This window comes from Danio rerio, chromosome 14, assembly GCF_052040795.2.
Source record: "Danio rerio strain M-AB ecotype USA chromosome 14, GRCz13ab, whole genome shotgun sequence".
In the NCBI taxonomy this organism is placed as follows: domain Eukaryota; kingdom Metazoa; phylum Chordata; class Actinopteri; order Cypriniformes; family Danionidae; genus Danio; species Danio rerio.
The window spans coordinates 19,301,643-19,317,500 of NC_141034.1; the positions used below are offsets into that span (position 1 = coordinate 19,301,643).

Here is a 15,858-nt window from a genome sequence, read left to right on the forward strand (position 1 = left end):
ACAGTGTAAATTAAATTTGTACAGTTGCCTCACATTTTATAGAAAATAGTTTGATTAACTGCAGGCATATACACAACAAATTTACAACAATATTTTGGGAGTTAATTAGAACAAATTAATCCAAATAAATATTATCCACAAAATATGTAATTCATTATTATGCACACAGAGCATATATTAAACAAATAGCAGTATGTAACTGAGAAAGCAAGTCAGAACAGTCACTGAAGAAATGATGTCCTCCAAATATTATATTGTCTTCGATGAAACTTCTTGATCCATTGCATATGTTTTCCCTTAGATTCCAAAGTTAAGGAAAACAAACTTATAACTTGCACTTTCAGGTCAGTTTTTATCCAGTTGTTCTTTGAATGTATCCACAGATTTGTCACTCCACAAGGTCCAGTGTAGCATATATTTAGTGGTGACCAACAAATGTTTAATGCCCCCTTCATCAGAGATCCACACATTAAAGCTTCTCAGATGATCCTTCATGTGACTCTGTGACAGTTGGTTGCTGGTTAGGTGGAGGCCATCGTTTCTCAAATTTGCTAAAAAACAGTGGGTCGGTGAAAGGCCCTCCATACACAATGGCTTGCAGGAGGTAGACCAGTGCCACCACCAGGCTGGAGACCAGAAAGAATGGAAGAAAGGGTCTGAGATGTGTCCACACGACTCCCAGACCATAACTAAGACCACCATGGTCACGGTAATGGGTGGTCTTACGGGATGTCGACGATTGTGGAATGGGCGAAGTGAGGCTGTCTGAATCCATGTAATTGGAGGACTCTGGATCAGTGGAATCCATGCTGAATTTATAACAACGCTCAACTGGAAGATAGTCTTCAGTTCAAATCCTCCCCGGAAATAAAAATCAACAAAGATTAAATACTGTTAACCATCCAATAAAGGGAGATGTTCCACTTGTCAACATTTCTAGAGCACTGCATGATCCTTGAGGTAATCAGTAGATCTTGACAGATGAAACAATTTGCAGAAAGCACCCCTCGTGTTTACCCCAAAGACAGATTCACGGATTTCCTCATTCACTTCTGTTGCTTTCCTTTTCTGCCTTTTTAACTTTCTCTGTTGCTGTTTGCATGCCCTGATAGAGCTGGCGTCTGTCGGGACCTCATCAGATCACTTCACCACTTTCATACAAGCCGCACTCAGGGAAATATGATACTCTGAGAGAGATACTTTGAGAGAGTGCAAACGATGTAGGGATAAGATTCCTATGCGTATATATAGCACCCAAATGACTGGAACATGTGGATGTCCACTGAATCATTTACTCCCCAGTGTCAACAGTCTTAAATTGTCAAGGTTGAACAGTATGTACATCACACATAATAGTTTTTCTCTCTTAATTCTTTACTTCCTGTTCAACGCCCCAACTAACACAAACATTAATAATTATTAGCTTTGGCATAAAGCAGGCATAACTGAAGGGTTTCATGTTTTAAAGCCATCAAAACCAAAACTGCTGACAGCGTTCAGAATGACTCCTGGTCTGGAAATCACTTTGTGATGTAAGAGATTAAATTGGAGAGAGGGATGACAATCTATCTGTTATCTATGGTTATTGTGGATGATTGGATCAATTACACTCTCAGGTCGTTTGGAATCAGTTCACATGTTAGGCTAAACCTATTATTTTCTATGTTTCATTCTACGTTTCTGTAACCATTGCTGTCTTTTGACAACCATTTGCAAATGGACTCTTATATATCTTATTACTTGTCGTTAGTTGGGTTATGAAACAGAGCTGTAAAAATATTTAGCATTACTATGACTCACTATGACTGAGAGTGTGCGGAATGACACTGCCATACTGCTCATGCTATTTCTGAAATAGGCCCTACACAGCATGTGTACTAAGAAGAGTACACTTCATGCAAGAGGATTGGCTGCTTTAAAAAAAAAAAAAAAAAAAAATATATATATATATATATACATATATATATATATATATATATATATATATATATATATATATATATATATATATATATATATATATATATATATATATACATATACATATATATATACATATATATATATATATATATATATATATATATATATATATATATATATATATATACATATATATATATATATATATATATATATATATATATATATATATATATATACATATATATATATATATATATATATATATATATATATATATATATATATATATATATACATACATATATATATATATATATATATATATATATATATATATATATATATATATATATATATATATATATAATTTTTTTTCTCTCTGCCCTCACTATCTTCACTCTGTCTTGTTGACGTGGTTTGTACATCATTAATAACATTGCTCGACTGCCCACTACTGGCAGAACTCTTACAATGGGATGACTTGCAATGTCCTAAACCTTAAATTTCTTACAAATCTCCTATGAAGAGTATTTTATATTTAGCCTTTTCCTTACACTTTTGAATGCTGCATCATTCAATTTAATTCATGTTTATTTCTATAGCTCTTTTACAATGTAGATTGGGTCTAAGCAGCTTAACATAGACGTTCTAATACATTGAAACTGTGTCAGTCCAGTTTCCAGAGTTTAAGTTCAGTTCAGTTTAGTTCAGTTCAGTGTGGTTTAAATTTCACTGCTGAAAGTCCAAACAATGAAGAGAAAATCCATTGATTAGCAGCTCCGCAAGTCCCAAACCAAGCAAGCCAGTGGCGACATTTTATTTGTCTGTATGTATGCCTGAGTTTTAAATACTTAAAAGTTACTGGTATACTATGTTTTGTGAGATTTGGGGTTTAGGTATATTTTATATTTATTTTTATATTTTATATTTTATATATTTTTATATATATTTCCTTTTTCTTTCATGGAAATTGGTTGGAGGTGAGCCATTTTATTGATGTGTATGGAATGCAGCATTAAACACAATCCGTGCTGACGTCACAGTTGTATTGCATTGAAGTACAGCGGTCAACATTTGAAGTAAATCAAAACTTTTTATCAAAGTTGTCCTTAAACTATTAAAAAGCACCCTTTATTTTATTAGGACAATTTCAACTTTTTTTAACCACTTTAAATATTGATTACTGTGTATGGGTAAATCCTAATGGTGAAAAACAATAAATTCAATAAGTTAGTTCAACTTATAATAACAAAAAAATACTTCAACTTAAGCAAAAACAGCTGTGGTGACTCATAAACTGATTACATTAAGCAGAACTCAAATCTAATGAATTATGAATTGATTAACTATATTTTTGTGTTAACTTAACTCTAATGCTAGAAGCAGTACTGAGCCATTTGAGTAGCTATCTAGTTGTTTGGACTTAATTTGTTCTATTAACTGAACTCATACCGATTTGATAACGGAACTTAAAATTCTTACTAATATTTTAAAAGTTTGATGAAATCAACACAAATAACATATGTATATGACTCAGTAAATATACAAGTTTACAGTACTCAAACCATTTTGTTTTAAAACTTAAATGATTTGCTGCAATCGGTTTCCTCAAACAGGCTTAGTCCCTTTATTAATTAGGGGTCGCCACAACGGAACGAACCTCTAACTTATACAGCATATGTTCTACGCAGCGGATGCCCTTCCAGCTGCAACCCATAACTGGAAAACACCCATACACTCTCATACACTACAGACAATTTAGCTTGCCCAATTCACCCACAGTATATTGCATGTCTTTGGACTTGTGAGAAACCAGAACACCCAGAGGAAACCTTACAACAGGAGAGCATACACACAGAAATGCCAACTGACCCAGCCAAGGCTCGAACCAGTGACCTTCTTGCTGTGAGGCGACAGCACTACCCACTGTGCCACTGCTCCGCCTTTCCTCAAACAGTTTGAGTTAACTGAACTTTTTGGGTTTTATTGTGTACCCGATCGCTCCTGTCAGAAATGAGGGGGTTGAGGTTTTGTCACGCATCCCTCGTCCTTTCGTAAAATAAAGTGCATTTTAAAATAAAACAAGGGGTTCATGGATGAAAAGAGTTTACAGTGTCTAGTAGTGATGTGAAGAAGTACGCAGTCATAATGCACCCCATAATTTTGTTTGCATGACTGGAATACCTGTCATTCCTAGAATGTTTGTTAAAGTTTAGAATAGTAGAAGTCAGAAAAGCTTTAGGATCTAATCAGGACTCATACCAAAGTGTTGACCATGAAACATACAGATTTTCTGGAAACTTTTTTTAATGTGTTTTTAATATTTTGACAGTGATATGGTTTAACATCTGTTAATTCAAATGATCAAAAATGCATTGTAATTATACAAATGTGTCTAGTCTGATGCACTGTGAACTTTTCATGTAACTTTTCTTAGATTGTATGTAGTTAGCATAAAGACAAGAGAAAACATTAGCATCAGACACCCTCACCCAGGTGACCCAGTTGAGGTTGATCAGACCCCAGATTGCCTCCCAGTACCAATTAACCACCAATCAACCCTCTTTATCCATAGCCATCTTGTGGCTTTCTCTGCAGCTTTGTATCTGACCTAATGGCCCTCTTCTTAGCTTCTACTGCTAAGGCTAGTTGGTTGAAGACTTTGCAGACTGTACGCCTTGCAAACCCTCTCAAACTCAATTCCTGGAGGGCCGCAGCTCTGCAGTTTTGCTCCAACCCTAATCAAACACAGCTGATTTAGTAGTCACTAGTAGTCTTGAACATCTTGATTAGTTGGATCAGCTGTGTTTGATTAGGGTTGGAGCAAAACTGCGGAGCTGCGGCCCTCCAGGAATTGAGTTTGAGAGGTTTTGCAATGAGTTAAAGACCCATGCACTACAGCCCAACCTTATTGGCTCAAAGTGAGTCAGCGATCTGCATCTATATATTGTTCATTTCAGAATTACAGGCTTAATGCTGATAATTTGAGGTTAACTTAATACATGAATTTAAAGTTAAACCAAACAAAATATAAAAATATTTGAATGCAAAACGCTCACGTGTCCTAGCAACAGAATGAAAATCTGTATATATACAGTTGAAGTCAGAATTATTAGCCCCCTTGTGATTTTTATTTTCTTTTTGAAATATTTCCCAAATGATTTTTAACAGAGCAATGAAATTTTCACAGTATGTCTGATAATATTTTTTCTTCTGGAGAAAGTCTTATTCGTTTTATTTTGGCTAGAATAAAAGCAGTAATTAATTTTTTAAAATCCATTTTTGGGACAAAATTATTAGCCCCTTTAAGCAAATTTTTTTTTCCGATAATCTACAGAACAAACCACTGTTATACAATCACTTGTCTAATTACCCTAACCTGCCTAGTTCACCTTATTAACCTAGTTAAGCCTTTTAATGTCACTTTAAGCTGTATAGAAGTGTCTTGAAAAATATCTAGTAAAATATTATTTACTGTCATCATGAAAAAGATAAAATAAATCAGTTATTAGAAATAAGTTTTTAAAACTATTATGCTTAGAAATGTGCTGAAACAATCTTCCCAGAACAGAACAGAAATTGGGGAAAAAAATAAACAGGGGCGCTAATAATTCAGGGGGCTAATAATTCTGACTTCAACTGTATATGACACATCTATACAAACAGTTTATCCAAGAATAACAGTGGTCAACCACACGAGATACAAACATGACTACATGCTCATAAAACCACATTATGACAAGAATAAATTATTCTCACATTCCTCTTCAGTGTTCTCCCAGTCATTCATTCACCTTTTTTATTTCTCATCCATAACATCCACATTTATTACATTTTCATTCTGATCTGTCTCTTGTTCAGTCTTCATGGCTGAATCTGTTCCGGTTTGCTCTGCGTTTTCATTTTGTTCCCTCTCTTCCCTCTCTCCGTCTCCTTTTTCATTTACTTCTGAAACCCCTTCATCTTTGCCCTTGTCCTTTTCTAAGCTCTCTTTCTCTCGTCTCTCTTTCTCTATCTTTGAGAGGTGATGACAGAGAGCCTGTACATAGGTGAAAACACACAGAGGGTCTGGGTTTTTGCCCATTAGTAACATATCAGATACTTCCAGAAGGGGGCAGCAGTCAGCAAGAGTTCTGTAAATAAGAGAGAAAGAGAGCGTTTTGGGCTTTTGTATTCTTTTTTGTCTTTTTAACTTTAGACTGTTAGACGTTCGACATCTACTCATAGAAACACAAATGCAGAAAAAAATATTCTTCACATTCTCATGCATCTCCCATAGTCACATACAGGCCCATAGCCAGCGTGGTGAAAGGGGTGGTTCTTTTTTTCTCTAGAAGTGGACCTTTCGTAGTTATTCGCTATATTTTCTATTTTATTATGAGGCTTAAATACTGCATTTAGTGACATTTTAAGCATAATTTTTTTGCTGGATTACCTTGTCAGATGATCATAATAAACACGTTATTGTATCTAAGATTTAGAATAAAGAAATATGAAGAAAAAAGTACTTATTTTTTAAAATACAAATGTATTATATTATATATCATTAGAAAAAGATTGAAGAGTTTTTTTTTATTTAATAAATTAGAACTTTATGAAATAAAGTTTTAAATAAATTTTTTTTAACCTTTTATTTATTAGGCAAATAACAAATTGAGCAGCACATTCAACTTTCCTCAGTCAGAATTTGGCCAATTAAATATTGAACATAGATTCTCTTGTAAAAAAAAATCATAGATAACAACAACAGCCAAATTAGTATTAAAATTTGTAAAAAAAAATTATATATATAATAATAATATAATAATTTAATTTATATATATATATATATATATATATATATATATATATATATATATATATATATACACATTAAAAATTCTTTCAAGAATAAGATCCAAGATTTTAAACAAAAGTTCAGTGTAAAATTATTTTTTTTATATATTTTTTTTTACAACAATGCAGTAGTGAAAGATGACTTCACTTACGTCAGATTCCGCTTGGTCTTAAAGCTTTTTATGTGCTATTTTGACAATTTATAATGTCTTAGCAGTCAAAATAGGACAAGTGAGCTCATGTTTGAGATAAATTCTGGACCTTTGTCAGTGGGTCTTTCGAACCACCCAAACCCTCCAATTGCTACGGGCCTGACATATATTTTAGTGTCAACATACTCGGCTGTGCTGAAGGCCAGAGTGAAGTTCTTCTCTCGTTCACTGGCTTTAAGGGTGGAGAAGTCAAAAGCAGATGGAAAGAAGCGATGGACAAGAGCACAAAATGCCAAACCATCACTCCAAGAAGAAGAGAAGTTATCTATGGAGACGCCCTTTGAAAAAGATAGACATAAACATGTCACTGAATATGTGAAAATTGCTATCATCATAAATTGAATTTAATCTGAGAAGCAAAAATACACAACCGATTTTAGGTGGCAGGATAATTGTGCAGGATGTCTTTCTAAAACATGATTTTAGAAGAAAAGAGTCAAAAGCTCCAAAGGTAAATCTAACCCTTGGTGGGGTGTGAGGAGACAACAAAAAAGTATAAATCAGAATAATACATTTCAAATTAATTAGCCACCAATTTGTTAAAATTTGAACTACTTACTGTCAAAAGATTTTTAACATGAGTGTAAAAATAACTGTGGTTCTTCAATCAGCTGTGTGTAATTTGAGCTATTGGGTGTGTCTTAATCATCTGGGTGTTTGCCAGGGCCAGACAGAATCTGTGGACATTTTCTGCTATTTCTTTGCAGAATTTAAAAAAAAAAAAAATAATAAAGTAAAAATAAATTCTAATATTTTGAAGAATGATTTTTATAATAATGTAAACAAGTATAATTAATATAATTTTAATATAGTAAACTTAAAATTAAAATGATCTAATATGAAATCTGAATAAATATGTTTATTGCACACATTTACCGAAGTATACATTTACATAAGCATAGGTAGAATCTGCAGGCACAGATTCCATGTGGGCCTACTCATGGCCTGGTTCCAAATGGCACAACTCATGTCTGTTAAGTCCACAAGACTGTAGGGCATACCATTCATCATTTTAGTTCTTCACAAGAGTGCTCAAGACTCGCATGCACCTTTGTTTTGGCTGATAAAAGGATAGTTCACCCAAAACTTAAAAAGTAGCGATCATTTGTTCACCCCTCACTTTTGTCACAAATCTGAGTTTCATTTTGCTGCTGAACACAAAAGTTGTTTTGAAAAAAATGTTGCAAGCATGCAACGATTGACTTCCAAAGGATTTTTTTATTTTTTTTTGTGGTAAAATGGAAACATTGGTTACAAGTTTTTAACATTTATCTAAAAATCTTATTTTGTGTTCAACAGAAAAATGTAACTCGTAAGTAAAGTAAATAGTGAGTATTCTTTTTTTTTGTTTTGTTTTGTTTTTGTTTTTTTGTGAACTATGATCTTCAGAGACTGCATGAGGGAAGGAGAGCTTTGAGGAGACTTCTTCCCAACATTCAAAGCAACATTTTGTCATAAAACTGTGGACCAGAAAAGACTGCAAGGGTTAAGGATACTATTTGGGACAGGGTCATATTGGGACACTTGACTCAATTTGTAAACATCACCAATGATATATATCTACTGCAGGCAGGACTGTTATATTTCAGGTGTTATGTTTTAAGCTCAAGTAAATGCAAATTTTATATATATATATATATATATATATATATATATATATATATATATATATATATATATATATATATATATATATATATATATATTAGAGGTGTGAACCTATACTGGTCTAACGGTTCGGTTCAGTTACGATTATCATGCCTTCGATTCAGTTCAATTCGATATCTCAGTGCATCCCGGTGCATTGACGATGCTTTCCATATACAGTGTTATATTTTAGGGGGGAGGCTATAACAAGCTGTCTGTAAAAACACACAGACACACAGTGCCACACTGTCTCTCATTCAAACACATACACAAACATAGACAGCACCAAAGAAACAAACACACACGCACACACGCACTTAAGCCCTCGCAACAGGGAGAGCTTGCGCTGAGTGGAGCAGAAAAATGAAAAAAAGAAAAGAAAAAAGAAGCACTTTTCCGACGGTCCCTTACTGAGAGCTCCTCTCAGCGCGAGCTCTCCCGGCTAAACACATATTGCGAGGGCTTAAACAGAGCAGTGCTCGTAATGTCGAGCGAAAAAAAGAAAGACAGCTGTGAAACATAACTAGCTTTGTCTTTTTGTAGAAAACACACTTTAGATCTTTTTAGGGTAAGAGGTTTTTGAGTTATTGCCGTCTATAACTAAATGTGTGTCAGGAATATCGAAAACAAAACCAACTAAACCGCGCTCCTTTCTGGCGCCCCCCTGGATATACAGCACCCTTAGCATTTGCCTATGGTTCCTATGCCACGGACCGGCCCTGAGTTGGCTGAGTGTTGTAAATACTCGAGCTCACCTCCCTCGTGACAGAGCGCATAGGAGATAAATGACTTCAGTACATAATAACCGGTTATGATTATTACTGAACCTATAACTTATTGTCCGCGTCTGCATCGTGGTGCACCGAAGAAACAATTAATTTTGACACCCCTAATATACATATATATATATATACATATATATATATAAATGAATAGAATGCTTAGTTGAAATATTCCGTTTCTTCATGTTTTGTTCTGTCATGGAACACTTTACATTTTTTAAAGTTTATTTTTGTGTTTGAAAATGTATGTTTTCCTGAAATGATTTTATGAGTGACACAGGATCATGTCATGTAGAAATCAAACATGACTTGGTCTTTGCAACTCTCTGCAAGCTTAATTTAGCTATACGTTATCATAAGTTAACTCTCATCCTTCCCTCCAGTCCTGGTTTTAAAATGTCTAATTGAGAAATGTTACTTTTTTGAGTGTCTCTGATACCCTCTTGTGGGGAAAAACACACACACACGTCACATAAACTTGCATTTTATGATTACTGCCACTAGAGGGGGGTTTAGAACTCAATGAACATTCTACAAAAATGTGGAAACAAGTTTCAATCAGCTACTTAAATCAGCTTTTTTTCTGCATTTAGACATAAATAACAAGTCCCAATTCCCCATTATTTCCGAAAAGTGTGGTCAGTCTTCTATTGTATTAAGAAATATCTTCTTGTCATCAACAATTTTCTGCGGCTTAGACCGTGTTCTGGGTAGTGCCATAGTGAAGTTATAGTACAAATGAGACTGTTAGGAACAAAAGAATAATGTGTGCAAAAAAACTTTAGGAAAAAAAAGTTAGAAATAACTTTAGTAAGTCAGTTTTGAAAGTAATTTAGGGCCTTGAGCTGGATCCTCACAGCTCTGTTTTGTCTGTTTTATAAAATTCAGTATATCAATGCAAATCAAGATGTAAGGGGGGTTTGGGGTTTTGGGGGTTCTCACTTAAATCTTGACTGTAAGAATATATATGTTAATAAACAGTGTCTTGTTGTTTATGATTTATTTTTATTATTTTTTTTTTTTGAGCTTACGGGACCTTGTACACAAAACTGAGCAATGAACTATACCAGTACGCTATCTGCTATTATAGTATTACTTATACAACATATTGGTTTCATAAAACTACAAATCTGAATAAAAGTCACTTTGTTAAGCTCTTCTGTTAAAAGTTGAATAAGCAAAAATCAAGGTCCCATAATGCAATTTGAAACTCAATCACAACAGATAAGCAGCTATTAAAAAGGGTCAGTTCACCCAAAAATGAAAATTATGTTATTAATTACTCACGTTTGTGTCATTCCAATCCCCTAAAACATTTGTTTATCTTCAGAAAGCAATTTAGAAGATTTTACATGAAATCCGAAAGTTCTCGGATAGCTATAGATCACAGGTGTCAAACTCAGTTCCAAAAGGGCCGCAGCTCTGCACAGTTTAGTTCCAACCCTAATTAAACACACCTGATCAAACTAATTGAGTCGTTCAGACATTTTTGAAACCTACAGGTAAGTGTGTTGGAGCAGGGTTGGAACTAAACTGTGCAGGGCTACAGCCCTCCAGGAATTGAGTTTGACACCCCTGCTATAGACAGTAACGGTCAAAATACAATGAAGGTCCAGAAAAAGAACCAAAAACTTTGTCAAAACATTTCATGTGACTTCAGTGGTTCAACAGTAATAGTTGAAGTTAAAGGGCAGTGCAAGGTTTTTTTTTCCATTAGAGTCAGCAGGGCAGCATACAAATGTCACATGAATAATAAGTAGACAAAAAACATTACCCATTTTTTAAAGATAAAGTGTTCTTGGAGCTTCAAATGGTTAACAGTTAAACCACTGATGTAACATGAAATGTTTTAACAATGTTTTGATTCCTTGTTCACACTTTATTGTGATGGTCAGTTTGTTGAATTAAGTTACATTGCATCTACATGCCAACTAATTGTCATTAGATTATAAGTAGACTGTTTGGTTGGAGTTAGGGTTAGGGTTAGTGTAAGCAGACATGTACTTGCAAAGTTTCTTATAGTCAGTTAAATGTCTTTTGAAGGAGCAGTATCAACAGATATTTAGCAGACAGTCTACTAATACTCAAATGGACCATTATAATAAAGTGTCTAGGTGCCATTGTTGTCTATAGAAGATGAGAGAGCTCTCTGATTTCATCTAAAATATCTTTTAATGTTAAATATCTTTTCAGAAAAATTTAATCTACCCATTCACATTTTTTTTTGTTTGTTTTTCATGTGTTTTTCGATGTTTTCCTGAATCCTTCTCAGTCCACTCATCTCATTTCAAAATTTGTTGGGTTGTTTGAAACCTTTGTCTCAGCTTCTAATGGGAAATTTAAACTGGCTTGGGAGGGTGAACTTGGAACTAAGATATCAGAGGAACTATGGGATAAGTGTCTGACTGCAGTACGGTCCTGTTCAGTAAACAGGCACCAGTTAATACAGTTCAAGTCATTCATCGTCTACACTATACCAAAACCAAAATTTTCCCTCTATTTTACTTCTGTGTGATAAGTGTAAAATTATAGAGGTTACCACAGCTTATGCATTTTGGTCCTCTTTGTTCGATTTTTGCACAAACATTTTTGATTTATACTCCAACACTGCAAAAAAAGCTTTTCTTACTTAGATTGTTTCTAGTCCAAATATAAAAAAAAAATCTTAAATCAAAAAGATTTTTTAGACAAGCATAACCTATTGTCTTGTTTTAAGAAATAATAGGCCAAAATGAAGTGAGTTTTTCCTTAAAACAAGCAAAATATTTTCTTACCCCATTGGCAGATTATTTTGCTTGTTTTAAGGAAAAACTCACTTAATATTGGCATAGTATTTCTGAAAACAAGACATTATGTTTTGTTTGCCTAGAAAATGCTTCTTGATAAAATAATTTTTAGATATTTGGACTAGAAACAAGACAAAAAATCTATGTAAGAAATGCATTTTTTACAGTGAAGGCCCATAACATTTCCCTAATACCAGACACAAAGCTTGCTATTTTTGGTGTTTCAGAATACTCTCTCACCCTTCCAAAACATCCCCAACAAGCCCTGACTCTGTAATTGTGGCCAAGCAGCTAATACTAAAAAACTGGAAATCTCCCTTCCATTTCTAAAGGAAAATTCTCCGCTATGGGAACCCATTCTCACATACTTTGGCATAAAGCATGCTCAATCCATATTTAGAATCTCTCATGAAAACTGGAACACTACCTTTTAGGACTTCTTGATGACTACATACTCTGTAACACTACATTTCTATCTCCAACAGCTGAACCCATGGTCAATGCATATGTTTACATGCAAAGTGTGTATTCTGAGACAATGTTGTTTGTTTGTTTGTTTGTTCTGTTGTACTTAAAAAAAAAACTAAAATAAAAGTATTTTAAAAAATCTTAATTTTTGTTTCAAAGATAAACGAACATCTCAGGGGACTTTAACAGTAAATGTCAGTAAATAATGACAAAATTTTACTTACTCTTTTATTAAACTAACAGTTTAATCGACAAACAGAGGTTTAAAGTATGTACCTCATATTTTTGTGTTTTGCTTTTGCACCAGTTGAGAATTCTCTGTTTGATTGATGCTCCACCAGCTATACCTACAGACGTCCGTTGAACCTTAAAGTTTCGGACACCTGGAGTCCTACAACAGACCAACATATAGTAAAGACACAGTACAGACATCATACAGTATCAGCCAGAGACTTACCTGTGAACAAATGTATCTATTCCACAAACATAAATCAGTAGTAATGATGGCAATGTTGATTACACATTAAAGAATATAACAGGTATGTGGATGATCAAGACTCCTAAGCATGGTGTTGTGTCAGTGAACAATATGATTACGAGCTGTATTAGAATGATACAGGAGGATGTCAAAGGGATAGTTCACCCAAAAATGAAAATTCTGCCAACATTTACTCACCCTTGACTTGTTCCAGACCAGTTTGAATAGCTTTTTTTCTGTTGAACTCAAAAGAAGATAATGCTGAAGAATGCTTTAAACATGTAATCACTTACTTACATAGTATTTGTTTTCTTACTATGGAAGTCAATGGTAACAGGTTTCCAACATTCTTCAAAATATCTTATTTTGTGTTGAACAGATGAAGGAATCCCAAATGGTTTTGGAATAAGTCAAGGGTAAGTAAATAATGGCTGAATTGAGATATTTAGGTGAACTATTGATTTATTAGGATGACTTACTCTTCTTTCTGAAACTTGGCCATGGCGTCTCTCCTGGCCGATGGTCGAGCTGAACGTGACGAGACAGATGACTTCGTAGAAGCTCTAAGAGCAGAGGATGAAGCTGCTGCATTTTTTCTTCCTGGATTTTCAGTTTTCTTCTTGACTTCATCACTACTTTGTTTTGTGTCTTTCTCATCTTCTTTCTTTTCAGTTTTGCATTCAGTTTCTTTTGTCCTTTTTTCCTCCTGCTTCTCCTCAAATTGTCCTTCTTTGTCACAGGAATTGTTCTCATTCTCAGGTGGGTCATTGCTACTTTCTTTTCCTTCTTCTTTTATCTCACCTTCTTTGTTATCATTTAGCTCTGTCTCTTTTTCTACATCTCCAGTTTGATTTTTTGTGATCTCTTGTTTCTCTTTCTCTTCCACTGTGTTAGTGTTCTCTGGGACTCCGCCCTTTTGCTCACAAGCCTCGGTGTCATTGGCTGGAGCTTCTTCTTTTTCTTGGTTTTCTTTGTTGTCTTTGTTAGCTCCACCTCTTGGCTCTGAGTCAGCCGGCTCCTGAGACTCCGTGTGTTTGGATTCCTGTGAAGGGCCCAAATATAGGATAACAATCAATGTTTTTGTTATGTAAAAATACAGAGCATTTGTTCATTGTTTATCTTTTGCATGCCTTTACATAAATTTGAATTTTCTGTTTGTGTGTCTAAAATGAAAATTTGTTAGTTACTTCAAACATTTAAAATGAGGCGCATGATGTTATATACACTACCGGTCAAAAAGTTTGGGGTCATTTTTAAATTTTTTAAAATAAACCTGCTTACTAAAGCTGCATTTATTTAATCAAAAATACAGTACAAATTGTAAAATTGCTATTGCACTCTAAAACAACTGTTCAAAAGTAGTTTGTCATTTGATTTAATCATTTATTCCAGAAGGTTGCTTGCTCGAGCCTCTGCTGAGTCAGTTGGCATTTCTGTGTGGAGTTTGCATGTTTGCTATATATTTTTTCGATAGCCTACAGAACAAACCATCATTATACAATAACTTGCCTAATTAACCTTACCTGCCTAGTTAACCTAATTAACCCAGTTCAGCCCTTAAATGTCACTTTAATCTGTATACTAGTGTCTTGAAAAATATCAAGTAAAATATGATTTACTGTCATCAGATAAAATAAAAATCATAAAATAAATCAGTTATTAGAAATGAGTTATTACAACTGTTATGTTTTGAAATGTGTTAAAAAAAGTATTTTCTCCATTAAACAGAAATTGGGGAAAAAGTAAGTAGGGGGCTAATATTTCTGACTTTAACGGTATATACTCTACAAAAGTTTGGGGTCATTTTTTTCATGTTTTTTTTTTTTTAAGAAAATTATTCTATTCATTAAAGCAGCATTTATTAAATATATATAAAAAAATTTGAATATACAACACTGACTGGCAGCTTGCCATTTATTTGACAAAATAGGTGAACAGTCTCAACATAAACTATGAAACAGAATATTCATTCATTAATTTTCTTTTCGGCTTAGTCCCTTTATTAATCAGGGGTCGCCACAGCGGAATGAACCGCAAACTTATCCAGCACGTTTTTACGCAGCGGATGCCCTTCCAGCCGCAACCCATCTCTAGGAATTGAAACACAATATTGATTTGTATATTAAGTAAAGCAGCTTCTGATACATGAAGTAAGACATTGCTTATAATTTATAATTTAAAAGACATTACAACTCATATAGACACAGTGTAGAATATACAACTATTATATCATAGCAGTTTTTTTCTGCCATTAGTCAGGTTTCGGGTCTCTCAAATGAGAAATGTTTCATGCAGAATGCAGTGTTAATATAAGATAATATAAGATATACTGTATATCATTACAAAAGTTTGGGGTCAGTTTTTTTCATGTTTCTTTTTAAAGAAAATTATTGTGTTCATCAAAGCAGCATTTATTAAAAATACTCTCATCATTTACTCTCCCTCCTCTACCTTTTGAGTGTCGTTCTTCTGTTGAACACAAAGGAAGATATTTTGAATGCTGGTACCTGGGATCCAATTTTCTGTAGAATCTACAGTAAAATACCAGCAGCAGTTTGCCAGTAACTTACTGTCAGTCAATTACAGCAAAAATATTTGTTTAAATTTACAGCACCATTTAGCTCTCTGTGTATGTGTTAACAGTACCGTATATATTCACTGTAATAGAGTAATTTTCACAATGCAACTTTAAAATACAGTAACACTATATAACTGCAAAATAC

At 33.9% G+C, this 15,858-nt stretch overlaps 1 protein-coding gene and 1 long non-coding RNA gene across 3 annotated transcripts in view; one reads left to right on the plus strand and one right to left on the minus strand.

Moving 5' to 3' along the window:
• Positions 1–3,532: 3,532 nt before the first annotated feature.
• Positions 3,533–5,967, plus strand: LOC147833923 (uncharacterized). Its single transcript, XR_015507335.1, has 2 exons — positions 3,533–4,636; positions 4,794–5,967. It is a non-coding gene; the product is annotated as an uncharacterized LOC147833923 (long non-coding RNA).
• Positions 5,693–15,858, minus strand: part of smtnl1 (smoothelin-like 1) — a 13,511-nt gene continuing 3,345 nt past the window's right edge. The window contains exons 2-5 of one of the 2 annotated variants that reach the window (XM_087280446.1): positions 13,615–14,177; positions 12,934–13,048; positions 7,101–7,252; positions 5,693–6,059 (exon numbers count right to left, since the gene is read on the minus strand). In XM_087280446.1, the coding sequence (XP_087136572.1) occupies positions 5,726–6,059; positions 7,101–7,252; positions 12,934–13,048; positions 13,615–14,177 (1,164 nt within the window). In that variant the 3' untranslated portion in view covers positions 5,693–5,725. 2 annotated transcript variants of the gene reach the window in all.